We start from the raw sequence: 27,473 nt of genomic DNA on the forward strand, positions 1-27,473 counted from the left end.
TGGTAAGTATCAGGTCCAGTATTGCCTGATCCCTTGTCGGTTCCAACACCAGTTGCCTGAGGCTTGCTCCTTTCATAGAGTTTAATAGCCTCCTGCTGCTGCCGGAAGCAGAGGTAAGTGTAACCCAATCCACATCAGGCATGTTGAAGTCACCTAGCAATACTGTGTCCCCACGCAAGGTGATATTTTCTATATCTTCGATTATTTCCATATCCAGGTCATCCTGTTGTCTTGGGGGTCTGTAAATTACGCCAAGATACAAGCATTTGTCCTTCCCTCTGGCCAAATTAACCCAAAGGGATTCCCCAGTATAATGGACATCTGAGATTCTCGTGACCTTAATGTCATCTTTAGTATATAATGCTACACCCCCTCCCTTCCTACCCTCTCTGTCCCGGCGAAGCAAGTTGTAACCCGGTATGACCATGTCCCACCCGTGGGAGTCTGTGAGCCAGGTTTCGGATATCGCCACCACATCCAGGTCGGCATTCCTTATTTCTGTTTCCAATTTCAGGATCTTGTTTCCTAAACTGTGTGTGTTGACGTACATAGCCCTCCATGTTATATTTTTGTTATGTCTCATATGAGCTATAAACGGTTTGCAGATAAGTGGACTGAGGGATTTGGAGTAGAAATTAGTGAGGTAATAATAGAAAAGGCTCTTCAATTAGACAGTTCATCAATTTCCAGCATTTATTAAAGAGAGAGTCTATTTCGAATGGTTATGAAAGCTTTTATGTTTCTCAGGTTCAGGCTTTACATTTTGGTTGTGTTGAGAGAAGAATATGCCTAAATGTAATTAAAAAAAGGATAATACATTGGGTCATGCTTTTTGGTTATGTCCCAGAATTTGGAATTTTTGGAATGTTATATGTGGTTTTCTTGGATCAATTATTTCTACAATTGTGGTTCCTTCCCCCAGATGGTATTATTTCTTCAATGGGACAGGATTTTTAAGAAAGGGGTTAGGGAATTATTTCGTAAATCCTTTATTATAGGTCAAAAATGTATTTTAACACATTGGTTGGAAGAAAGTCTACCCTCATTTTGGCCTTGGAGGCTCTTATGATTATGGAAGATAGGGCGACCTCCCCATCTTATAAAAAACAGTAAATTTTGGATGACCTGGGAACCTTTTATACAGCAATTATCAGTCAGAGCAGGCAGTTTTGTAGTGAACTCATTACATTTGTAATCAGAAAGTGAAGCACTATTTATTAGTAATATTTTGGAATTGGGTAGGGTGGAGGTGGAAGGGGGAGGGAGTGTTGGGAGGTACTTTACTGTGATTGTATTGTGGTGATAATTGATTGTTGATTTATTGGAATTGTATTAACTGAGTTGCGATAATATTCTTTGTTCACTTTCTAGGGAGGCTGCATTTTAAAATTCTTAGTTTCAGTGTAAAAGGGCTGTACTCTCAATCAGTGGCATAGAAAGGGTAAGAGGTGCCCAGGGCGGTGGTCCTCCCCCCCTCCTCCCCTCCCCCCACACTGTGACAGGGATCCGGCTAGGCCTAATAAAGCCAAGAGAAAAGCTCCTGTAAACATCACTAAAGTTCCAGTGACTAAGTGGAAGAAACATCTTGGGTATAGTGGAAATCCTGTGCACAATGTCAAGAGTGAGCCTGCCCCTTTAAAAGTTCACAGAGCTCAGGCAGGAACTAGAAGGACAGGGCTCTTTAAGAATTTAGCTGACTCTGCTGTTAGGGGGCATGGTTGCTGGCCGAGTCTCCCTTTTTCTGAGCTTCCCTCATCAGAAGGAGAGGAGAGGCAGCTGGGACTGGAAGCTGAGGAAAAGCTGAGAAGGAAGTCAGCTAGAGCAGCTAACTTATGGCCAGCACAGGAAGGTTCTCACAAGGATTGGGAAATGGAAAATCCTGAATTATGGACTGGCTGGAGAACAATGTTATGCCTCAGGGGGAAGAGCACCCCATGGAATGGAAAGCCTGAATTTTCTTTTCCTTTGTGAAGGGGTTTTTCTTTTTGGAGTTTTGTGTTGTGAAAGTATGAGGTTTGTGATATGGACTGGCTGGAGAACAATGTTATGCCTCAGGGGGAAGAGCACCCCATGGAATGGGAGTAGGTTTGGAAAGCCTGAATTTTCTTTTCCTTTGTGAAGGGGTTTTTCTTTTTGGAGTTTTTATACACTGTTTTGAACCTGTGCTGGAAGCTGCAGAATTTGCCTTGAGTTTAGATGATTGGAAAGAGTGGCAACACCTGTAGGAGAACCGGCCTCTCTGCTCCTGCTATTAGGGGGAGCTGCTGTTCAAGGTTACTCCAAACCAGCTTTAGAGCTAGTACTGTTAAAAGCCTTATATCCTAAACCATTACCAGAGGCATGAACTGTTCTAGCACTGTTCTAGAAGGTGGCATATAGGATGAATTGGGTTTTGTGTTATTATTGTTTTGAACTTATTTCTGAAAGCACAGCCGGTGCTGGGATTAGAACTTGCATGTATGAGAAAAGAAGCAGCAGAGAAAACTGGAATGTTTGGTTTTTTTATGGATGCCAAATTTTGACCTTTTTGTTTGGAACTTTCATTGATGTTGAAGTGTAATATTTGGACAAACCAGGCCATGTTGGTGTGCAATTTATGGGAGACACCAGGCAAAACTAGGATTCTGTGGAGCTACTAGGCCTCGCCAGGATCCCGGTCTCACAGCACACACCACTCCCCCACCACTCCTTCCCCACCCCCCTACTCTACGCTTACGCTCTCCCTTCCCCCCACGTATCTCTGTAAATCTTCGCTAGTAAATTGGCTTCTCCAGCATGTCCTCACACCAGTGTTGGGTTTCCCTCTGATGTCACTTCCTGGCCCTACGACCGGGAAGCGATTCAGAGGGGAACCATGCTGGCGCGAGCAACAGGCAGGAAAAGTTGCTCATGCTGGTGAAGATCTACAGAGGTATGAGGTAGGGGAGGGGAGGGATGGCACGAGTGTGGTGTGGCGGGGCAGAGAGGTGCTGGTTCCCCATCGAGAGGGTGGAAGAGGAGCCTGTAGTCCTCATCTCCCTGTACTTCTATGTGCAGGACACTAATCTCAGGAGAAGGGCTGACAGCAGAAAGATTACTACAGAATCATCTGTGCTTCCAAGAAAAAGGAACCTCACAAGGGAGGGGCAGCGATCTGGATTTCCTCCCAGATCCAAGCAGAAGGGCTAGAGATAAAAAGGAAAATATGGGGAGGTGGGGAGGGGGGATTTGATGTACTAATATTTCTGGCATGAATATTCCTCTGCTGACTTAACTAGGCCTCATAGGTGATTTCTAGCATTGTAAGGTATGCGTTTGGTTATCTGTGATTGAATTTGATTTATTCATGTGTTTTTAATTTTGTTTTCTTTATATTTGTCCATATATTAGTAAAATAAGACTTTAGGACTCCTGAAGACTTTAGGACTCCGTGCCAAGTCTTGATAGTTTTAACCTATTTAGAAATCAATCAAATTCCCTTGGACTGCTCTGCTCTCTTTTGGGCCCTCATTTCCTGCCATAGTGTGTGAGCAAAGCATTATGGGAAATGTAGTCTAATCCATACTGCAGCCACTCCTGCTTTGTTTCTAGTGGTCTTTCTCCTAAGACCGCCTCCCTTTTCCTCTCACCTAAGCTTGAGTCCTTGGTCTCACTGCTGTACTTCCTGGTCACCTCTACCACCTTTGCTCTGATAGGTCTCTCTGTTACTGGTTGCCTATTGGTTCCCTCTTCTACCCCTAGGCTTAAGGGGTTTTCACTGAGGACATACCTTGGCTGTCTTATAAAAATCTATAAAGAGACAAAAAGGAAAAAAATAATAATAATGTTATACTGAAAATAAGAAAGAGAACAGCAGATGTCAAAATCTAAGAGGAGTACTTAAAAAGAGAACTATTTAAAACATATATTTTAAAAATCCAGTGCTGCAACTTTGGGACTGTGTCAGGAGGGCACCACACATGCGCAGATGCCCTCCCTCCCAAGAACAGTTTGAGGGGGTGGGGCCAGGGCTGGGGTCTTGCTCCCTCTACCCTTCTCTCTCTACGTCCCCTCACTTGCCTCTTCTTCGAATGCCTATAATTTTTTTGTCCTGTAACTTTACTGTGAATGTCAATTCTTACCTGTTCTGAGCTCCCGGGAAAACAGGATAGAAATCTAAATAAATAAATAATGGGGGTGGGCCTGGGGGCGGGGCTATGGGTCATGGCTGAGGCCCGGGGGAGTTGGGGGGAGTCAATTTTGACCTGCAGCTCATACCAATAATCATTGCATTGGAGCAAGAGATCTTTAGCTTGCGATTGCAATGATTAAAGAAGTAAAGAGATAATCAGTTTTATTAGTGCATGGGGGGGGGGGGGGGAAGTTAACTATGCAGGGTCTATTGAACTTATGAGACATTACGGTCTCCCAGAATCAGCTTCTACCGGGGTCTAGTGGTTCATTCTTAAGTGACCTTATAGTGAGGGTGAGCTAGGAATTTTGATGTTAGCTGGTATGATTGTTATTTTATATTACTCAATTTGTAAGCCACTGTGAATACGTAAAGGCTAGCTTGGCAGCATGAACATTTTAATAGAAGACCCCTTATACCGAGAGCCGTGGAAATGCACCAAAGCTCATTCAGTTCTTATGGGCTTCGTGCGGCATCACTACTGCGGTTTTATAAAAGGGGTCCAGAAGTAGGATGGAAGGAGATGCATGTGAACATTGCTTTTAATTATAAGCGGCACTGGTTTGGTGTCTATTTCTTGATATTTAAATTTAATTGGAGCTTATATTTGGGTATTTACATTTTTATTTTTTGCATTTTAGCTGTAGTATAGCTGGAGATTTGCTAAATTTTGTAGCCCTCCAGCTTGCTGTGGAGAGAGGCTTGTGGTTACATGTGGATGTTTGAGGATGGCTAGCTAAAACCTTGAGCAATGATGTCAGTCAAAATATTGTGACACGGGACCCGTGATGTCATAGCTGAATGTCAGAAAGAGTAAGCACTGACCAGCAGCTCATATCAGTGATCAGAGTGTTGGGAGTTGGGTGTGTTTTTGCTGTGATCACCGCGATTTTTAGAAAGTTGTTTGTTTACTGCCTTTTGTGTTTTTCCTTACCCACCCTTTCATTTATTTTTATATTGTATTTAATCCATTTTTTTTCCTTCCCTCATTTTCTTTAGTGTTTTTATATCATAATTGTCTTTTATCCCCTGTTTGTTGAAAAAATTTTATTTTTTAATTTTATATTTTACCTTCTTTTAATTTTGTATAAATTTTGTAAATTTAGTTTTGTAAAAAATTTAATTTTTTGATTTTTTATTTTACCAACTTTTATTTTTGTAAAAACTTTGTACATTTAATTTTGTAAAAAAATTTTTTATTTTTTAATTTATTATTTTTGTAACATCTTTCTGAGAGGAGAGGAAGAGAGTCTATATCGCCGGGTAAGTATACATTATTTTGATCTGAGCTTTGATAAGTTTGGGGAGAAAAGTTAATTTGTAGGTTCCATTATATTGGCAGTTTAGATCTTAAAAGAGCAAGTTTTAATCTAGCTAGTCTCCATAGAAACCTGATGGCAGATAAAGGCCAAATGGCCCATCCAGTCTGCCCATGCAGAGTAACCATTGTCTCTTCCTCTCAGAGAGACTAGATAGGCCATTTGGCCTTTATCTGTCATCAGGTTTCTGTTTCTCTCCTGCCATCCTTGAATTTAAAGGTGTGGGGTAGAGGGGGGCAGGGAATCCCTGCGGTGGAATTATTAGAAAAGGGATGGTAAACAAGACTGAGAATGTGAGACTCATCTTGAGTATTGCGTTCAGTTCTGGTCTCCTTATCTCAAAAGAGATATAGCAGCACTAGAAAAGGATCAAAGAAGAGCAACCAAGATAATAAAGGGGATGGAACTCCTCTCGTATGAGGAAAGACTAAAGAGGTTAGGGCTTTTCAGCTTGGAAAAGAGATGACTGAGGGTAGATGATTGAAGTCTACAAAATCCTGAGTGGTGTAGAACGGGTACAAGTGCATTGATCTTTTACTGCATTCTTCACTCCAGTTCCATCAGCATCTGACCCCTATCTCTCCCTCCACCTCCCTTTCAAACCTCTCTTCAGACCTTCAAACCCTTTCTCTCCCCTTCACCCCAATGCCATCCAGTATCTTCCCCCTCACCTCCCCACCTCTACTGTATCTTTCTCAAAACAGCAGCAGCGGTTGTAAAACTTTTAAATGAAGTCATTGTGGGACTTTGCTGCACCTCCCTGGCTGCTGGCTCTGCTTTGGAACAAGGAAGTGGTGTCGGAGGGAGTGGACCGGCAGCCACATGGAAGTTCAGGAAGATCCCGCAATGACTGAATATAAAGGTTACTGTCGCTGTTGCTGGTTCAGGAAAGCAGCAGTGGCAGAGGAAGGCGGGAGATTCCTGACACGGTGTGCCACCCGTTGTGACATTGCTGAAGGGTTAGAAGGAAAAGTTTGTCTTTTTGCGGATGATACCATAGGACATAAAAAGAGGAAGGCGATGAAAACGGTAGGAGGTTTGTGCCAGAAGATGTATGAAGGAAGACTGGAAGCCATGACTATGTAGACCCTAGAGGAAAGGAGGGACAGGGGAGGGTCAATTGCTTATTTTATTTAATTTCTCATTTATCTTTTCATCCACAGAATGGCGAAGAGGACAGAGAAGCGGAACTTCGTGGACCCCATGTTACTGGTAGGTGCCACACATGCTCTGAAGCCTCCCTCATTGTCAATTAATTGGTTAGTGATATTTATTTATTGAATTAATTTGTTTCCTCTCTCGTTCTCCCCAAAGAGCTCAGAACGGGTTACAGCTTGACATACATAATACACAGTCAACCGATTGCAATTTGCCATAGTTACAGGATAGATTCAGATTCTACAAAAGCCGCAGAAGATTTAGGCGGTGGTAGCCACCCTACCTCCACCTAACTTAATTGGTGTAATTGGGCTTCAGCGGTGGAATAATTAGTGGCCCCATTTAAAACCAATTAAACCCTTGTTAAAAAAAATAAATAGCCATCGCAATGTGGCCTCCAGGACCAGCACCTGGGTCACTGGTGGCTACTGGTACCTAATGACGCCGAAGCCCAGAAGTAGGCGCATGGTTAGAGGCGGTGCCGGACTTCAGCCACTGGCCGCGATTCAGGAAGGACCCTGGGCCGGTGCCGGACTTCAGCCACTGGCTGCGATTCAGGAAGGACCCTGAGCAGCGGAAATGTCAACCTGTAAAACCCTGGCCTACATTTCTGGCACCTGTCACCATCCCCTGTTTCCTCCCTAACCCAGGGATCCATGATCTTTTTCCCTCTCCTTCTTTGGCAAATCTTCCTATGTTCCGGAATCTTCCCCCTGCAGTCCGGACTCTCTCCTCCTCCTGTATATCTGTCAACCACTTTGAGTGTGGTCGTAGAACAAGTCCCGGTCCCTTTCCCTAAACTACAATAGCTTTCTAGGAAATAAACATGGTGCAGTTTGGCTCTGCAAGCAGCTGAGCAGCAGGAGGAGAGCTAGCAGGAGAGGAACGGAGGGGGACAGCAGGTGAAACTCGGAGGAGGAGGGGAGAGCAGGAGAGAAGGAGGTAGGATCGGCAGGGGCAGCGGTGAGAGTTAGCTCCGCCCACCCCCGACGGCATGCATCAAAGAAGGCGAATAGAATGCTAGGTATTATCAAGAAAGATATTACAGCCAGAACGAAAGAAGTTATTGAGCGATGGTGTGCCCGCATCTGGAGTACTGCGTCCAATATTGGTCGCCGTACCTTAAGAAGAATATGGCGATACACGAGAGGGTTCAGAAAAGAGCGACATGATTGATAAAAGGTATGGAAAACCTTTCATATGCTGAAAGATTAGAGAAACTGGGGCTCTTTTCCCTGGAAAAGCGGAGACTTAGAGGGGACATGATAGAGACTTACAAGATCATGAAGGGCATAGAGAAAGTGGAGAGGGACAGATTCTTCGAACTTTCGAAAACTACGAGAGGGCATTCGGAAAAATTAAGAGGGGACAGATTCAAAACCAATGCTAGGAAGTTCTTCTTCACCCAAAGGGTGGTGGACATCTGGAATGCGCTCCCAGAGGGTGTGATAGGACAGAGTACGGTATTGGGGTTCAAGAAGGCATTAGATAATTTCCTGAAGGAAAAGGGGATAGAAGGGTATGGATAGAGGATTACTATACAGGTCCTCGACCTGATGGGCCGCTGCGTGAGCGGACTGCTGGGCATGATGGACCTCTGGTCTGACCCAGCAGAGGCACTGCTTATGTTCTTATATTCTTAAGTTTATTTGCTAATATCAGGCATAGATTCTAATGCATTTCTTTATCATTTTTCAGAGGTCTGAAGTCATGGGGACCACAGGAAAGTAAGTAGATTTTCATTATAAATATAAAATTAAAGATTTGTACATTGAATGGAATGCAAATTTAATAAATGAAATGATTACTGTATGTGATTGATTTGAACTTTATTAGTCTATGAAATTTTTAACGTTATTTATTTCTATACTTTTAGTGACTGGTGGCCAATCAGACTCGATCTGTCCAAGACATATTTAACAATATATTTAGTAAGTAATATGCCAGTATTTATGTCGGGCTTAGTAAAGGCGGGTGGGGGTGGGGATAAATGTTTTTGGCCTGTTAATCCCAAGTTATGGTAATATGGACCTTGGTTCTGGAATAGAATAGAAACATAGAAACATAGAAATAGACGGCAGATAAGGGCCCACGGTCTAGAATAGACATCTACTGAATGCTTTTGCATTACCTAAACAGAGGCACTTAATTATAGAAATGCCTCCTGTCCTCAAAGGGCTCGATGCACTAGAGATAGCGACTCAATCACTATTGGTTGATTCTCTGGCCGATCCTCCAGCAGCGATCGTTTGCATGCAAATGATTTGAACAACTGATCATTCACTCAGTGAGCGATTGACACATGCGCAGAGCCTTCACAGCAGTGACGGGGAAGGAGCCTCCTCTCACGTCTGTTAGGGCTTTTTTGAAATGGCAACATCCACAATAACAAAACACCCCACTTCCGAGTGTCAAATATGGTGAAATCCACTTAATTGCAAATGCATATTTCAGTGGGCAATGATATTCGTCTTTGAACCTTATTTTCACCTTCTCCTTGATGTCTTTCTCAATACATACTGTTGTTTAATACTTATCTTTTAATATGCAGAATCATTAGCGTGCTCCAGGGGGAGGGTTGGGGGGCCATTGGCAGGAGACAGTAGGCATCCCTCCTTCCATTCTGCCATGGGTGGGGGGTCAGTCGGGATTGCAGGAGAGCGTGGAAGTCTGGAAGTCAGAGGGAAGGATCAAAAATATGTAAATGAGGCTTCCTACAAGAGATCTTGCGAAATGGGATGCATAACCCACTAGTTCGGGAATAGACTGGGATTGTTCAAAAACCTGGGGTTTCTTTATACTGATTCTTGTCTCTTTTTTTTGCTTTAATTAGGGAGAAGACCCTCCTAATAAGGAATATGCTCTTAATTGCCGGCTGGAAGAGACGGATGATGAACACGTCATCTTAATCTTTACTCGTAAGTTTCTGCTGTGGTTGAAAAAAAGTAGAAAAACAAATACAAAAGAGGTACAAATAATCAGTCTAAGCCAAAAATCACCTCTGATAGCACCTTAGTGAATAAATAACTATACGAAGACAAGCCTCAGAGACCTTAAATTCAAGCAGTATGCTGCTAGATGTGTTAACAGGTCAGAATCTCGATCATTGGCTCATACTTCGTGAATATTTGTAGCTTTTTAATATATATCAAAAAATCAAAACAGCACTTATCTTGTTAGCGGTATTGAACAGCACTGCGGGGCCGCTGTTTCACCATTACCGGCTTCGTCAGGGGATAAACTGAAACAGTGCGGAACAAAACCTTCCCTTGGCTCAAAATGTTTCTCTCAAGATGGCCATATCTAGCAGCATACAGCTTGAATTTAAGGTCTCTGATTTTTGGCTTAGGTTGAAAAAAAGTACCGAAAAGATACCAGCATTCATAGCGGGGACTTTTTGCTGACTGATTTCTATTTTCTGTCTCCTGCAGCTGAACAATCCTACACCATCCATGCCAGCACGGAGCATAACGAGGCGTAAGGCACACGTTCTCTAAAAGACTTCGTTCCTTTATCTGCTGCTTCCAGGAGCGACTGTTCCACTTTGTTTTGGCTTTTAGCTTAGATTATAAACTAGAAAGTTTTACACTCTTTCTTTCTTTTTTCTTTTAGATGGCTGAAAGCGATGGACAAGTGCCATCGTTTTATCTGGAAGATGCTCAGATCCAACAGATATGCTGTGGAGCATCGATTTCAGTGGATGGTCTATAATCAGTCTCCTAAAGGATGCGCTGAATGTGGCGCTGGAGGTAACTTCACTATTAAGCGAAAACCAAACTCCTGTCCCCATAAAAAGCAGCAATTACTTCTGACAGTTCTGATTTGGTTTTAAAGTCTTAGTTTATTTAAACCAACAATAAAATACAATATAAAGAATTAGAATAGACATTAGGTCATGTGAATGTAGGGTCGACCATTTCTTGTTCAAAGAGTTGGATTTTTGGGCCATATAAAGCTCATATCTGTAGAGAAAAGAAATCTGGTTCCACCGTCTGGTACAGGTAACTTGTGAGAGGTCCTTCCATGATCCACAAATGGTTTTTAATGCAGAAAAGAGTAAAGAATCAAACAATACAGTATCAAAATCATTTGAACACTTTTCAGGACAAGGGTTGCCTAAGAAAAATGGGCCAAAACTGTACTGGAAGCCCCAAAACAAACTCAGCAAGTTCTTCAATTTGGACTAAACACAATTGGTGGCATAACCAAGAGAGGGGAGCCCCACCCCCCTCAAAATGAACATCTCCGTTGCTGTAGCTGGTGGGACATTTTGTTTTTCCATCATCTTGGTCCCAGTTTCTGCTTTTGTCTATCTTCTACTAATTCTCTTTCCAGGCCCAGGGAATCCTGGTTCCATCCCTGTGGGAGCCTTTGGGGGGGGAGGTGGTTCCTCGTGTAGTCCCATAGACCTGGGTCTTCATCATAAGGCGTATGGGGACAGACTGTAAGATCTCAATCTGTACACTTTAGAGGAAAGGCAGAAGGGGGAGATGATATGATAGAGACATTTAAATACCTAGGAGGCCTAAATGCATATTACATTATATTTATTGACTTCTATTCCACCTTTAACTTTCAGTTCTAGTATATTAAGTTGTTGATAATAATATTGTTAGGGATATTTTGCTTATTAAAGCATTGTTTTATTTTAGAGGCATCTTTTATTATGCTCAACTTGGGACTTAACATCTGCCAAAAATGCTTCCATCGCCACGAACTTGATGGTGGGCCATCCACTGAGTACATTATAAACAGTTCGGCTTGTCAGGTAAGTCTCAGAGGCGACATAGCCATCAAGAAAGTGATCAAGATAATGACAATTTTTAGCACTATTAGCTAGATAATCTTCTGGATAGTTTGGGAGAGCTTATTTGCTGTTCTGAATTATGCAGATGGATTATCCAGATATTAGAGATAAATATCGCCAGTACCGGGTAACACCCGACTCCACTTAGGCTTCACTCCTGAATCTTCCCCCTCCCTGCTCCCTATTTTCTATTTTTTCACTCAATGAATTGTTAAGCTCTGGAACGCATCCTCTGGTAATGTGGTAACAGTGGTTAGTGTATCAGGTCTAAAAAAGATTTGGGCATCTTCCTGGAGGAAAAGTCCATAATTGATAGTAGCAGGCTATGGACTTTTCCTCTAGGAACTTGTACAAAACTCATATCGTTAGTAGAGATAGACATGGGGAAGTCCCTGCTTACCAAGGGAATGGTGAATCAAAAATGAAAGGCAATTCTTAAATTACACGATAACCAGAACAGAGCTAGCAAAATGCAACATATGTACTCATAGATTCCCTGTTGGATAGTTTGTCCACACATAGTGCAGCGCTCGGCCTTTAGTCATGCGGCAGCCACAAGGTCAGAAACATGGACGCTCCATTGTAAGATTGCACCATCGAAGAACAACGTGCAGTGGTGCTCTCTCTTTTGGCAGAGGGAGTGACATCTGTGGAAAGCCACCTTCAGATATTGACTCAGTATCTAGAGAACACCATGAATCAAGAAAAGGTTTATGAGTGGGAGAAAAGGTTTAAAGAGGGAAGAACATGTGTAACCCATGAAGGTCATTCTGGCTGCCCAACAACACACAAGAGCACATTGACAGGGCTGATGCCTTGATTAGAGAAGACCGACACATAACGGTGTCTCAATCGGCTCAGTTGGGATATCGGCTATGGATCTGCCTGTGCCATAATGCGTGATGACTTGGGATTCAGGAAAGTCTGTGCACGATGGGTTCCCAAACAGCTTAGCAACAGGGTGTGGAGTTTGCGACCCAGTTCCTGAGACGGTATGAAGAAGATCCGAGTATTCTGGAGAGAATTGTCACCGGCGACGAGACATGGGTGCCTCACTGCGACCCGGAGATCAAAAGACAAAGCACGATGAAGTTAAGGAAGCGGTGCTCACCTGGCTTCGGGAGCAGCCAAAAACCTTCTCTGCAGGAATCCTGAAGCTAGTTGAACGATACAACAAAGGCGTCATCTTGCATGAGGACTATGTGGAAAAGTGTATTTTTCCCTCCTATAGGGAATTCTGCCAGGGATGGAGGGAGCAGGTCTTGGGATTTTGTCAAGGCCCTCTTGTGTTACTGGGTGAAAAGAGTTCCATATGAATGTGGCAGGAGGGGTGAGTTTGTGAGCTCCTGGTTATCTGATTGGAGACTAGTTGGCAAAGTCTGAATAAGTGGGTGGATATGTGCTAAAGGGTTTAGATTTGTAGCAGGATGAGACGTGACCACATAATTATCAGTTTGCTCATTTTTCAATTTTAAATAATCAGAGAAATGCAGTAGGAAAAGTAACTTTAAACATTTGCCAAATTGTGTTTTCTGCTTCAAGTTTGAAGAATCAATTCTCCAGATACTGATGGCTTCATTGTTCTTTTTTTGTCAGAGACAAGATCGAGAGATGCGTGCGGCCACGTGAGTATTCTGAAAATGTACGATACTCTAGAGGTCCCCATTAGGCCTTCTTTCCCCTTTCTCCTTCAGTCTCCCCGGCTCCCTCCACTCACCTTCTCACCTCTGTGTGCTCCTGTGGCCGATATGGAAAGATGTGCATTTTATTTTCATTTGGCAGAGTTAACCCATAGAGTGAGAGTCAGGGACAGATTTATCCATTGCATGCCTAAAGGCACAGGGACAGGGGAGTCCTGGCCTCCGGGTTTAAGGGTAACCTCACCAAACCACTACCACCTCTTGCTGTTCCTGGCTGACCAGAACAAATGCAACATAATGATTGAGGGTTATGTTAACCAGGTTTTCTATTCCGCCTTTACCTATTCAGTTTAAGGCTGGATTATATTACAAGAGGTTGAGTCAGGAAGTTACAATGGACAGTTTGACACAGACATTCAATAGAGTTGCTAGAACAGATAGATCAGGACAGTTAGGTCATAGTTACAAGTTCAAGTAAGTCATCGTTGACTCATCGATATGTCCCAGGAGTTGCATTAGACAGTTTAGAAATGGGCTTTTACCATTTCCATTTCAGTTACATCTGGGTTGGCTCCCTGTATTGGTAGAGAAATGCTTTTAAAAGTTTTCTGAATCTAAGATAGTGGTCACAAGATCATTGTGTTTTCTTGGGAAGTATAAGTTTATCAAAACAAAACAAAATGGCAGGAGTTCAGTGGCCAAACTAATTAAAAGCGCCCGGATGGACTTCCAAAACTGGGTATTTGGAGAGCCCTGAGCTCAGGGCTGCATCTGAAGGGCCTCCGAGCATGAGTGGATGCGATGTGATGACATCACATGCATGTGTGTGACATCATCACATTGCATCCATGAATGCTCACAGACCCTCCAGATACAGAAAAGAGATGAGGTTTCTGGGGGTTGGGCAGCAGGCAGAACAGGGCATGGCTGAAGCGGAATGGTGTGGAGCCAGGTGTCTTTTTTTCAAGGAGGAAATCTGGTAAACCTATCTTTAGGCCTAGCCTTAGATTCCTCCCACCACAGGAGAGCAATCTGAGAAAGGAAAGGGACTTGTCTATGCTCTTTTGCAGTTGCAAATTCAAAGCAGTTTATATATATACAGGGACTTATTTTGTACCTGGGGCAATTAAATGACTTGCCCAGGGTCACAAGAAGCAGCGCTGGGATTCAGTCCCACAACCTCAGGGTGCTGAGGCAACAGTTCTAAGCCACTCCTCACCTCCTGGGGAACTGGGTTCGATTCCCACTGCGGCTGTTGTAGTTCTGGCCAAGTCACTTAACACTCCCAGGTACAAACTGAGCACTTGTATCTAATATGTCAACTGCCTTGCTTGTAACCACAGAAAAGGGGACGATCAAATCCCATCCTCTTTCTCCTCTTTTGGCTGCATGGAGGGATTGCCTTGCATCAGAATCATTGCCCTGCTTGTCCTCTGAGCAATCAAAGTTACTCACCCTTAGCAGATGGATACAAATTCTCACTTCCTTTCCCGCCTTCCCTAGGAGTTGTGTTCTTTTGCTTTCATATTGGGCTAGATTCACTAAAGATAGCGACTCAATCGCTGTTGACCGATTCTCCAACAGCGATTGATTCACTCTCAAGTCTGCATGCAAATCCACCGACTCAGTCGCTCAGTGAGCGATTGACACAATACAGAGCCCTAACAGTAGTGACAGAGGAAACAGCCTCCTGTCACTGCTGTTAGGGCTTTGGGGTTTTTTTTAATGGCCCAGATGTTGTGCATGTGTTAAACACGTACCATCTGTCTCATTAGAAAAAAGCCCCCACTGTCTACCACCCAAAAGCCATCATGCCCCCAAACCCCAAAAAGATGGCAGAAAGGATGCTCACTCCCTCCTGCCATCCCGACTGACTCACCACCCCCGTGGCAAAACAGAGGGAGGGATGCCCACTCTCTCCTGCCAGAAAGGTGACCTCTACCTCCAGGCCCCCAGGCCCCCTACCTTAAAAGTTGAGACCCAGAGGTACTGATAACACCTGCTCCTCCTCTCTCGCCGACGACCACTGGGCCTTAGGCCCCTCCCTGGTGCATCACTTTATCCAATTATGTGTAGATAATACTGGTTTGTGTACTCTAAGTTTTTAAATCTGAAATATATTCTCTCTTTTTCCAATTCAGAGAGCAAGGAGTCCAGAGTGACCTGAGGTACGATTCTGAGATGTCACAGAAATAATTTTAGTGGTGTTTTTACCTTGGGGTGGGGGTAGATGTAAGAGCTCAAAAGTTACAGCAGTCAACGAATGTTGAAAGCGTTCCCACAGAAGGGTTGGAACAAAAACGGCCTTGGTGTGCTGCTATGCAAGATCCGAGCAACCAGCACTGTGGATCGTAAGGCAGCGGACGACTGCGCTCGGTTCGCACACAAGAGTACATTGAAGTTGTACGCGATCTTGTACTGAGCCAGTAGGATGCGCTGCAAATACACCGAAGAACTCGCCAAATAGCAAGAGAAACTGGAATAAGTCAGTCAACTGTGGTTGGAATAATTCATGATGATCTGAAATTAAAGTGTCTTAAAATGTGTCGTGTCCAGAACAAAGATACATGACTAAAATGGTGCAAGCAGCTTTTGACCAAGTACACAGAGCAGAGTGTCAGCTTCATCTGGTTTACAGATGAAAAGATATTTACCGGTTATCACACAGAATGATTTCCTATGCGTACCTTCAACAACAGTGAAGCGTGAGGTTAATGCCATTCGCCTACTACGAACCTGCCCGACCTCCAGCCAATCAGTCATGATCTCGGTCGCAATCTCAGATTTACAGATTTCTTCTTCATTGATCCTGGGGTTAAGTTTATCAAGTTTCAAGTTTATTAACTTTTTAATATACCGACCATCACCAAGTATCTGGCCGGTTCACAGTACAATTTATAAAAAGAAAAGCAAAGATAATATTTAAAATATAAAATGTGGTGAGTAAACATTAAAGACATAATTGACTAACATGAAAGTGAGGATATGAGGGGAAGGGGAGGGAAAGTTACATATTCTGGAGAAGAGAGGGAAATAGTGGGGGTAGGGAAACACATATTGGGTAGGATCGCTTTAATTAAAGCGGTTGGCTAGATAAGTTAAAACGAATCAGTTGAAAAGGAAAAAATGATAGGAAAAGAGAGTGGAATAGAGGAGATAAAGGTAGGCAAAGATTGAAAAAGTGGGGTAAGTAAAAAAGAGAATTTAGGGGATAGAGAAAAGAGAAAAAGAAGAAAAAAGAAAAGAAAAGGAGGAACTAAGAACTAACAAAAGCATCGCGGAATAAGAATGTCTTCAGATTGGTCTTGAAATTATTTAGATGTTGTTCTTCTCTTAGTTCTTGTGGTAAAGCATTCCATAGTGTTGGAGCGACAACTGTAAAGTTTGTTTTTCGGATATAATAGAATTCTTTGATTGAAGGAATTTGTAGAAGTTTTTGGTCTGCTGATCTCAGAGCACGTGGAGAGTAATGGGGGATTAGTTTCTTATAAAGATATAAAGGCTGATGTGCAAGATTTATTTTAAACGTAAGCAGAATGATTTTATAGGTTATGCGGTGTGTAATAGGTAACCAGTGTGCCTCTTTCAGTAATGGGGTGACGTGATCATATTTGCCTATTTTATATATGATTTTTATTGCCGTATTCTGTATTAATTGTAAACGACGGGTTTCTTTTTGTGGAAGACCAATGTAGAGAGAATTACAGTAGTCTAAATGAGAAATGACGAGGGAGTGAATTACATTACATTACATTACATTCGGGATTTCTATTCCGCCATTACCTTGCGGTTCAAGGCGGATTACAAAAGGTTAGTTTAAGGACAGGATTACAATGAATTACAGAATTACAGAATTACAGAGTTAGAGAATTATAGAATTACAGAGTTACATAATTACAGAATTACATAATTACATGAATTATAATGAATAGCTAGATAGGTTAGATGTAGATCTTAAGGGCTTTTAGAGGTCGTGTTGTTATTGCTGTTTTAGGAATTTCTTGAAAAGTGTGGTTTTTATTTCTTTTCTGAACGTCTTATAGTCTGGGGTTGTCATCAGAAGGTTGGAAATCTGTTTGTCCAGTCTTGCAGCTTGTGTGGCTAGGAGGCCGTCATGTTGTTTTGTTCTTTTTACTTCTTTGGATGGGGGGGGTATGAATGGGGAGTGCGTTTTTCTGTGTCTGGTGTTGGTTGCTTGGATGAGGCGATTGTTCAGGTATGATGGGCTGTCTCCGTGTAGGGTTTTAAATAATATGCAGTAGAATTTGAATTGGATTCTTTCTTGGATTGGGAGCCAGTGTGAGTTGATGAAGGCCTCAGTGATGTGGTCGTGTTTTTTCAATGAATAGACGAGTCTTAAGGCTGTATTTTGGATTGTTTGGAGTTGTCTTATCGTATTTGCTGGACATGGGAGGAATAGTATGTTACAGTAGTCCAATATGCCTAGTATCAGGGATTGTACTATAAGTAGGAATTGTGTACTTTCAAAGAATTTTCGGACTTGTCTCAGGTTTCTCATGATTGCGAATGATTTTTGAGTTGTTTTGTTTATTTGCGGTTGCATTGTGCAGCATCTGTCTATGGTCATGCCTAGTAGTTTTATGGTTGTTTGGATGGGATATTTGGTTGCGTTTATGTCTAGTATGGTTGTGGTTTGGATCTTGTCGTTTTCTAGGAGGATGAATTTGGTTTTGTCTTGGTTGAGTTTAAGTTTGTGATTTTCCATCCAGGTTGTGACTGCTTCCAGTGTTTGGTGAAGTTCGTCCGTCATGGTTGGTTTGGAATGATCGTATGGGATGAGGATGGTGATGTCATCCGCATAGCTATAGGATGTTATGCCTAGATTATCCAGATGAGTTCCTAGAGAGGCAGTGTATAGATTGAAGAGGGTGGGGGATAGTGGAGATCCTTGTGGTACGCCGCAGGGGTTTGACCAGGATTCTGATTTTTCTTTGTTTGATTTTACGCTGTAGGTTCTGAGTTTTAGGAATCCTTCGAACCAGGCGTATACTTTATCTGAGATGCCTATTGCATCTAAGATCTGTAGAAGGATGTTGTGGTCTACTAGGTCGAATGCCGCCGATAGGTCCAGTTGTATGAGTAGCATTTTTTTTCCTGTACTAAGTTGTTGTCTAACGGTATCCATGAGGGAGCCTAGTAATGTCTCTGTGCTGAAGTTTGTTCTGAATCCTGATTGCATGGGGTGGAGTAGGTTGTGGTCCTCTATGTAATTGGTGAGGAGTTTGGCTACTAGGCCTTCTATAATTTTGACATATAGCGGAATTGAGGCTATAGGTCTATAGTTAGCTGGGAGGTTTTGTGGTGCCTTTGGATCTTTTTGGATTGGGATGATGACGATTTCGCTGAGGTTGTCAGGGAATGTGCCCTCTGTGAGCGTGAATTGGATCCATTGTAGAGTTATGGTGCGGAACTTTACACTAGAGGTGGTAAGGAGATATGAGGGGCAATGGTTGAGGTCACAGGAGGCATGGCTGTATTTTTTGTAGAATTTGTTGAATTCTGACCATTGTATGTTTGGGAATTGAGTCCAAATTCTGTCTGCTGCGATTGCCTCTTTTCCTGTAGGGTGGATTGTGATTGGATTTTGCTTGGATGGGTTGAGGATGAGTGTGGCTCTGGTGTTGGTGATTTTATTCTTGAAATGTTCTGCTAAGAGGGTAGGTGATGGTAGAGGTGTGTTCGTGGTGGTAGTGTGTGGTTTGGTGTCTGTTAATTCTTTCAGGATTTGGAAAATTTTTTTGGAATCTTGTGTTTCTGTGCCTATGAGCTTGGTATAGTAACTTTTCCTCTTGTCTTTTAGTCGATTTTTGTATAGTTTGTTGATTTTTTTCCAGTCGGTTTTTGTTTGTTCTTGGTTCTTTTTTCTCCATTTTCTTTCTAATCTTCTACACTGTCTTTTGAGTTGGAGTAATTCATTATCAAACCATTGGTCTGATTTCCTGCTGATTCTGGTTTTGGTTTGTAGGGGTGCCAGATTATCAAGGATGTTGGTGGATACATTTTTCCAGTGGGAGATGAAGTTTTTTGGGTCGCAGTCTTGGATGGTTTCGTCTACCTTTGACCAGAAGATGGTTGGGTCGATATGTTTGCGTGAGGTATATGTGGTTTTTTTTGATTGAGGTGTGAATTTGGTTTTGGTCCAATTGATATTGAAGTTATAGATGTAGTGGTCTGACCATAGGGATGGGGACCATGTTCCGTTAGGAGTTTGGATTTCTTGATTGGATGGTTGGTGAGACATGAATGCTGCAATGTCCAGTTGATGACCTTTTTCATGCGTGGTTTGTGGGTTTAGGATCTGGAAGGATAATGCATTGAGAAAGGATAGACAGTTGTTTGCTGGTATGGAGGTTGGGTCTTCTAGGTGTAGGTTTAGGTCTCCTAGTATGAGGTTAAAATCAGCTGTTAGTGAATTTTGGTAGATGAAGTTTTCAAATTCGGGTCTCACTGTGGTCCAGTTTCCTGGTGTTATGTAGCAGAGCAGGCAGTTTAGAGGGTTTTTTTGTGTTGTGTTTGTGAGTTGGCACGCTAGGAAATCCATTTGTGGAGTGGATACTTTCTCGAGTATGTTTAGAGTTATGGAGTTTTTGAATATTATTGCTAGTCCTCCTCCTCTTTTTTTCTCTCTGCAGGTTACTGTTATTTTGTATCCCGGCGGGCATACTTCTTTTATTCTAGGGTCTGTGTCTGAGGTTAGCCAGGTTTCAGTGAGGAATAAGCAGTCAAGTTTTTCTGTTGTTATCCAATTTTTTATGTTTTCTGTTTTGGGTCCTAGAGATCTGATGTTGACATAGGCACATGTAAGGGAGGTCGTGTTTGTCTGTGGAATGTAAGTTGTTTCCGGGTATATGAGTGTTGTTGTGGTTGTTTGAGGTTTTGTTTTCGGGGATGTTGATCTTCTTCTCCAGATAACAGTGATGGGGTGTTGATTGTTGGTGTGGTGGTTTGGGTATCTTGGTGTGAGTATTCTTCTGTTGGGGATTTGGAAGTTGGTTGTGCTTGCGGTTGAGGTTGTGGTGGGCAGGTTGTTTGCTGTTGTATTCCAGCTAGAAATGAGGAGGATTATCAGGATGGTGGCTATTTTGTGTGTATTTCGGGAGGGCTTCATGTTTGATGTCAGGTTTGGAGTGTACGAGTTGTTAGGTAGAGGGAGTGGTTCTCTCTTAGAGACCTGGTTGTAGGGGGAGGAGCGGGGGATCTTTCGCTCCTTACCTTATAATGGAGGTAGGAGGTAGGCAGGCGGTCCGGTGGAGTGGTCTCCGGGGTGTAGGTGCTCACGTCTCTAAGGTCCACTGGTGCTCCTCTCAGGTGCTCCACGAAGGCGCCCACTAAGGCGCATGCGCCTTTGTCGTGCGCCTTCGTCGGCACGCCGAACGGCGGCGCGCCGTTGGCGCTGTGTCTTTTTAAAGTATGTAGTCCTCCTGCGGGATCGGGGGGGCGGAGCAGGGCTCCCACGCCGGCCCGGTCGTGCTGGGAAATGGCGGGTGCTGGCGCTGTGTCTTTTTAAAGTATGTAGTCCTCCTGTGGGATCGGGGGGGCGGAGCAGGGCTCCCACGCCGGCCCGGTCGTGCTGGGAAATGGCGGGTGCTGGCGCTGTGTCTTTTTAAAGTATGTAGTCCTCCTGCGGGATCGGGGGGGCGGAGCAGGGCTCCCACGCCGGCCCGGTCGTGCTGGGAAATGGCGGGTGCTGGCGCTGTGTCTTTTTAAAGTATGTAGTCCTCCTGCGGGATCGGGGGGCGGAGCAGGGCTCCCACGCCGGCCCGGTCGTGCTGGGAAATGGCGGGTGCTGGCGCTGTGTCTTTTTAAAGTATGTAGTCCTCCTGCGGGATCGGGGGGGCGGAGCAGGGCTCCCACGCCGGCCCGGTCGTGCTGGGAAATGGCGGGTGCTGGCGCTGTGTCTTTTTAAAGTATGTAGTCCTCCTGCGGGATCGGGGGGGCGGAGCAGGGCTCCCGCGCCGGCCCGGTCGTGCTGGGAAATGGCGGGTGCTGGCGCTGTGTCTTTTTAAAGTATGTAGTCCTCCTGCGGGATCGGGGGGGCGGAGCAGGGCTCCCACGCCGGCCCGGTCGTGCTGGGAAATGGCGGGAATTAGAATTGTAATCGCTTCTGTTCCTAAGATTGAGGTTAATGAACGGATTAGACGAAGTTTGAAGAAACAAATTCGTACAACTGAACTGATTTGGTCATGAAAGGTGAGATATTTATCGATTATGACTCCTAGTAGTTTTATCTTTGATTCCATTTGTATTGGAATGGATTTGATAGAGATTTTACCTTGTAAGGATTCACTATTTTTGATTGGGAGCAATAAAGCAGAAGATTTATCAATGTTAAGAGAAAGTTTGTTAGTATATAACCAATCATTTATAGTGTCAAGTTTATGGTTTATGTCTATTACATCTGAAGTATTTGAGGTATTGATTGGGTGAAGTAGTTGAATGTCATCAGCATAAGCGAAGATAGTGAAACCAATAGATTGAGCTAGCGTAAGAAGAGGGGAGAGAAAGATGTTGAAGAGTAGTGGGGATAGAATGGAGCCTTGTGGAACTCCATAGGTCGGAGATATGGATTGAGAAACTTCATTTTTTACCTGCACTGTAAAGCTTCGATCAGTAAAGTATGAGATGAACCATTGTAAAGCTGGACCTATAATACCACAGTCTTTGAGTCTATTAAGAAGAAGTGAGTGATCAATAGTATCGAAGGCTGCAGAAAGGTCAAGAGAGATAAGAAGGACCGATTTTTGGTGTTCATGATAATAATGAATAGTTGAGATTAGGCCTATTAGTGATAGTTCGGTGGAGTGTGAGGAACGAAAACCTGTTTGACAAGGATGAAGGGCATTGGTATTTTCAATGAATTCAGTAAGTTGCGTATGAATGATTTTTTCTGTAAGTTTAGAAATAAGCGGTAGATTAGCAATAGGACGATAATTTTCTGGTAGCGAAGGGTCTAGGTTGTGTTGTTTCAATTTTGGAATAACAAGTGCTGTTTTCCATGAAGTCGGTATTTGGTGATCAGAAAGAGATTTAGAAATCATTTCCCAGATAAAAGGACCGAAAAAAGAAAAGTATTTTTTAAGGAGTAGGGGGGGAATGCTCTCCCTAGAAGTATTGGAAGTGTTTAAAGATTGAAGGATTAGAAGAAGAGTGGCTAAAGATGGCATTTTGAAATTTGAGCAAGTGCTGAATGAGATATGGGAGGAGTCGTCAGAAGTGTGAGAAAGAGAAGCAGGTGGGGAAGGTCCTAGATTTGATCTAATGTTTTTAATTTTAGAATCAAAGAAGAGAGCCAATTCATTGGCAGATGGTTGAGTAGTTGAGGGAGTGGATTTCTTTTTAGAGTATTTTGAAAGAGATTGGACTAGATTGAAGAGAGATGAAGAATTACGAGCAGAGGAGATTAACTTGGAATAGTATTCTTTTTTGGTTTGTTGTATAGTTATTTTATACTGAGAAGCCTTTTCCTTGTAGAGAATGAGAAAGTTGTTTTGGTGTGTTTTACGCCATTTATGTTCGACTGATCGAAGTTGTTGGCGAAGAAGGGTACGCATACTACTGGGACATCCTCTTGATGCAGAAGCTGTTGCCAGCGATAAATCGCATGTCACAGCTTCAAACAGGACAATGCCCCAGTAAATCAGACAAAGAATACCTTAGAACTGCTACTTCGGGAGACCCCAGACTTCATTGGTCCAGACCTCTGACCTGCGAATTCACCAAATCTAAGTCCAGTTGACTACCGGATCTGGGGGCTGATAGAGGAACGCAACTACCAGACAGCGATATCTTACGTCAAACAGCGTCTCATCTCTGTTTGGGCTGAGCTGAAGCAGCTGTTCATAGCATAATATAAAATCACATATGTATATCGCAAAACCTTTCAGTTCTGTGCGGTTTAAAAACTAAGAAGACTGAACAATCTCAGTGATTAACAAGTCAATTCTCCATACAAGAGGAAGAAAGAGATAACAGTCCGTGAAACTCTGCATCCCAACTAGCTGCTTGGTAAGACAGCAATCTTTGTCAAAAATCTCTTCTATGTACAACCACGAGCAGAAGGGACAACAAGCATTGCAGTGGCTTGAAATGAGTGAACGTAAATTGATCAACTGGATAATTGGGTATATGTAACCATGCAAGGCCTAATAACACGTGGTTCCAAACTTGAAAAACACCCTAGCCTCTACTGGCAACCAGTGAAGGTGTAATATAATCTGGGTTTTTTCCCCTAATTAAACATTAAATGCATGGCAGTATTTTGAACAATACGTAATCTTTGAAAATGTTTACGATAATCTGCCAGATGTAGTATATTACAGTAGTCCAAAATACTCAACGCTGATGATTGTACCAATAACCTGAGTGGAGTAATATTGAAGTATGATCCAATTGTTCATAGTTTCCATGATGTAAAGAAGCTTTTTCGTACTAGAACATCAATGTGATTGATCACTCATGGATAGATTTGTTTTCAATCAAATTATACACCAAAATGTGGGTGTAATAGGGTACGACACTCCATTCAGAGTCAAATGTTCTTCTGTACGTTTGGTAGGAGATGCAAAGCAAAATGTAGTTTTATCTGGGTTAAGCTTTCATTTAAAACCCCTCATCCAATGATCTACAGTCTGAAAAACCTTCGAAATTAAATGAGAAGCTGTTGAAAGATTAGAAAACATAGGAATTACTAAAGTTATGTCTTCTGAATAACTAAAAAAATTGATATCAAAATTTGATCATCTTGAACCCAAGAAGGCAAGATAAATATTGAAAAATATTGAGGAAAGAGGGGATCCTTGATGAACTCCACAAGGATTACTCCAAGTATCTGACAAGACCCCATTAAAACTCACTTGATAAGTATGTAAATAAATTAATCAGTGTATATAATATGAAAACTGTTTCTATTGTAATCACAGAAAGATAGTATAGAAAAATCCTAAATTAGTTTTCACTCTTTTCTTTCCAGGAGACATGGGAGAATGAGGAGAATAAGGAATGGGTAATTATAGTCAATTTTTTAAAAATATTGATAAAGGAGGTTTTTTAAAAAATACTTTTGCCCTCGTATAAAAGGCTGACCCCTAGTGGTAGTACTGTGAGACTACTACTATTTGTTATAACTGCCTTTTGGAACCCTGTGCTAGACGGGGCCCACTAGCAACCTAGGATCACCTTGGATAAGTTCTAGGGGTGGATGGAGATCCAGGGGGCCTAAGGGATTGGGGAGCAGGGGGTGTAATTATAAAATGATTCACTATATTGGGCAAACTGAAGGTCTATCAAGCCCTATATCCTGTTTCAAACAAACATTGACAAATCAGGTCACAAGTACCTGGTAAGACCCCAAAGAGTAAAACAGATTCTATTTCAAGCTGCTGAACCCAGAAATAAGCAGTTGATTTTCCCAAGTCCATCTTAAGGATGGTTTATGGACTTTTCTTTAGGATCATTTTCAAACCTTTTTTAAACCCCGCTACACTAAGAGCTTTTACCACATTTTCTGGCAATGAATGCCAGAACTTAAATTGTAGATTGGATTGGGGAGTCAAAAGAGATAAGAACCGAGGGCATCGGGGGATTGTTTCTGGAACCCATGGGGTTGTAGGAACCAAGTGGGGGAATGAGAAGATCAGGGGAGGGAAACAGATTAGTGACCCTGAAGCTGTGCAGGTGATGGTCAATATTCAGGTAGCAGACATCCACATAGTTAAGCACAGAAAGATAGGCTAACGTTTGTGCAGTTCTGTCTGGCCACTTAGCTATGTGGGCACCAACCCAGAATATGGCCTTTCCGTATATGGCCTGTGTAGTCTGAGCTTGTAGTTAAGAGCAGAATTTCAGCAGCTGGTCCGCTCAGTGGGCCTAAGTGGGCAGGAGACACTGAATAGAGACCTCGTAGTGATTCTTCCAGTGTCCAGTACAGTGGATTCTGGGGAACTGAAAAACAAAATGCCCTTAAGGAAAGGATTTAATAGAGCCATTGGTGACTGGGATATTTCTTGGGCAATATTTGATTATAATTTATTTTTTCTATTATACTTAAAATAATCTGTTTTGTTATCTGCTTTATTATATTCAGACTGAAAAGAATGTGGGGGAATATGCGAGCCTGTTTTACATGTCAGTGAAAGGTAAGATTTCTAACAAATACGAGGGGCGTTCAATAATTTATCTACCTCAGTAGGAAAGGAAAGAGTTTGCAATAACTTTAACCCTTTGAAAAGTATTCTTCTGTTCAACCTTCAAACCAGGATGTCACAGCTTGCATGACATCTTCATCACTTGAAAACCGCTATTCACGGAGAGATTTCTTCAAAACACGGAACAGGAAATAATCCTAGGGAGCCAGGTCAGGACCGTAGGGTGGATGGTTCAGCTGCCTAAAACCATATTCTCAGATGGGAGCATGTGATTCTCGTGACATGTTTACTGGCGCATTGTTGTGAAGAAGCAGCACACCTGCTGTGAGTTTTCCTCATCTTTTCTCCATGATTGACTCCTATAAAGTGTCCATTGTGTTGGCGTAACTCTCCCCAGTTATGGTTATCTTGTGTGGCATGAACTCCAGAATCAAAAATCCATCATCCCAGAAGACAGTTGCCATGACTTTGCCTGAAGATTTTTCTGTCTTGAACATTTTTAGGGGTGGGGATGACTTGTGCTTCCACTGCATTGACTTCGTTTTGGACTCAGGATCACCAAATAATGGAAAAAATTCACTTGGTCTTCACAGAGCACCTCCAAGTTCTCATCTGGCTTTGCTTACAGAATATTGTATGGATGTGTGCTGGTGTGTCATTTCGGTGTCCATGTGAGTGTGTCTCCTCTGGTTCAAATCCGAGCTCTCTCTTCGTTTGTATCGGTGGGTGTATAGGTATCTCTCTCCTCTGGTTCTGATCCAACACTTTTGTTGCATAAGCTGTGTATATGAATATGTGCATCGTTTTCTGTATTTGTGTGCATCTCCTTGAGTTCTAATCCTAGCTCTGTCTCTTCACACAGGCAGGAACGGCTGGGGCTTCACTGACAACACTGAGACCTATTTATGGTTTCCAGCTGCACTCCAATCTGCGGCTTTCCCTCAGTAACCTTATGTTCCTCCTGTCACCAAAGCCATCCACTGCCACTACCTCCTGGCGACATCTGTCTATATCTTCTTCATGTTCTTCTCCACGGTGAGTACTGAGGCATAGAGATTTTAAAAAATCCTACTTGGGGGTCACTGAGAGAGTAACAGGCAGAGTTGGAAGGCCAACTGATTGGAGAAGATCCCTGAGGTACAGGGAGATAAAGTTATTCACTCAGGGGTCACACAGCGAATCATGGAAAGAGAGGGGTTAGTACTGAGGCACAGGCAGATAAAGTGATCACGTTTGATCATGCTTAAATCTAGGAAGCTAAACTTTGAACCCTTAGATTTTGATCTGCCACTCTTCTGAAGGGGCTAAATTTAGTGGAGTAGAGTGGTGGAATGGAATGGGCAAAGCTGAAGGACTTACTTGTCTTTCAAGAAGTACAAAGATGAGGTGACACACCGCAAAGTTAGTAATACGCAATTTTACAACAAACTAGAGAAAATATTTTTCACTCAATCTATAATTTATCTATCCAGCTCTGTCTCCTCACAAAGGCTGGAACAGCCAGGCTTCACTTATAACACCAAGGCCTGCTCCTAAGGATTCCAGCCGCGCTCCACTCTGCTGCTTCCCTCATGAGCCTTATTGTCATGCCTTCTCTCACCATAGCCATCCACTACCACTACCTCCTGGCGGCATCTGTCTACATCTACACGATGTTCTTCTCCACGGTGAGTACTGAGTTATAGAGATAAAATAACCTACCCAGGGTCAATCAGAGAGTGACAGGCAGAGTTGGGATTAGTACTGAGGCACAGGCAGATAAGGTGATCACGTTTGATCATTCTTAAATCTAGGAAGCTAAACTTTGAAACCTTAGATTGCGATCTCTCACTCTTCTGAAGGGGCTAAATTTAGTGGAGGAAGAACTCTGATATGACTAAGTGGCTAACAAGTAGAGATGCTGCTTCTGCAGATAGAGGTTGTGAGATCAAATCCCAGTGCTGCTCCTTGTGACCCTGGGCAAGTCACTTAATCCTCCAGTGCCCACTGCTTTGAATTTCAGCTTTGCATGCCAAAGCCACAAAAAGGCAGTATACAAGACCCCATTCCCTTTCCTTTGCTGTGGGATTTAGATAGCAGAAGATTCACTCTGATAAAGGCATTTAAAACAGTGGAAGTAGGTGAAAGAGACAACTAGGGTAGCATATTTGTTTGTATCTGACAATGCTGTTACTCTTTCATATACAACAGGTGGAAAAAGAAGAAACCCCAGAACAGCACTCTTTAAAGCTGAGA

The 27,473-nt window shown here is 42.8% G+C and overlaps 1 protein-coding gene across 1 annotated transcript; it reads left to right on the plus strand.

The window, feature by feature from the left end:
• Nucleotides 1-5,397: 5,397 nt before the first annotated feature.
• LOC117356461 lies at nt 5,398-26,792 on the plus strand. The gene is made up of 14 exons (XM_033935693.1): nt 5,398-5,413; nt 6,633-6,681; nt 8,326-8,354; nt 8,504-8,558; nt 9,461-9,545; nt 10,059-10,104; nt 10,240-10,376; nt 11,280-11,395; nt 13,031-13,059; nt 15,216-15,242; nt 24,065-24,097; nt 25,178-25,229; nt 26,101-26,273; nt 26,711-26,792. The coding sequence occupies exons 2-12, from the start codon at nt 6,634-6,636 to the stop codon at nt 25,224-25,226; spliced, it is 654 nt and encodes a 217-aa protein (XP_033791584.1). The 5' UTR covers nt 5,398-5,413; nt 6,633; the 3' UTR covers nt 25,227-25,229; nt 26,101-26,273; nt 26,711-26,792.
• Nucleotides 26,793-27,473: the final 681 nt, after the last annotated feature.

This window comes from Geotrypetes seraphini, chromosome 1, assembly GCF_902459505.1.
Source record: "Geotrypetes seraphini chromosome 1, aGeoSer1.1, whole genome shotgun sequence".
In the NCBI taxonomy this organism is placed as follows: Eukaryota; Metazoa; Chordata; class Amphibia; order Gymnophiona; family Dermophiidae; genus Geotrypetes; species Geotrypetes seraphini.

Coding starts and splice junctions, on each gene's coding strand:
- LOC117356461 (XM_033935693.1), top strand. CDS start 6,634: ATGGCGAAGAGGACAGAGAAGCGGAACTTCGTGGACCCCATGTTACTG. Junction 13,060..15,215: donor CGAGAGATGCGTGCGGCCAC/GTGAGTATTCTG, acceptor TTTCCAATTCAG/AGAGCAAGGAGTCCAGAGTG. Junction 15,243..24,064: donor GGAGTCCAGAGTGACCTGAG/GTACGATTCTGA, acceptor TTTTCTTTCCAG/GAGACATGGGAGAATGAGGA.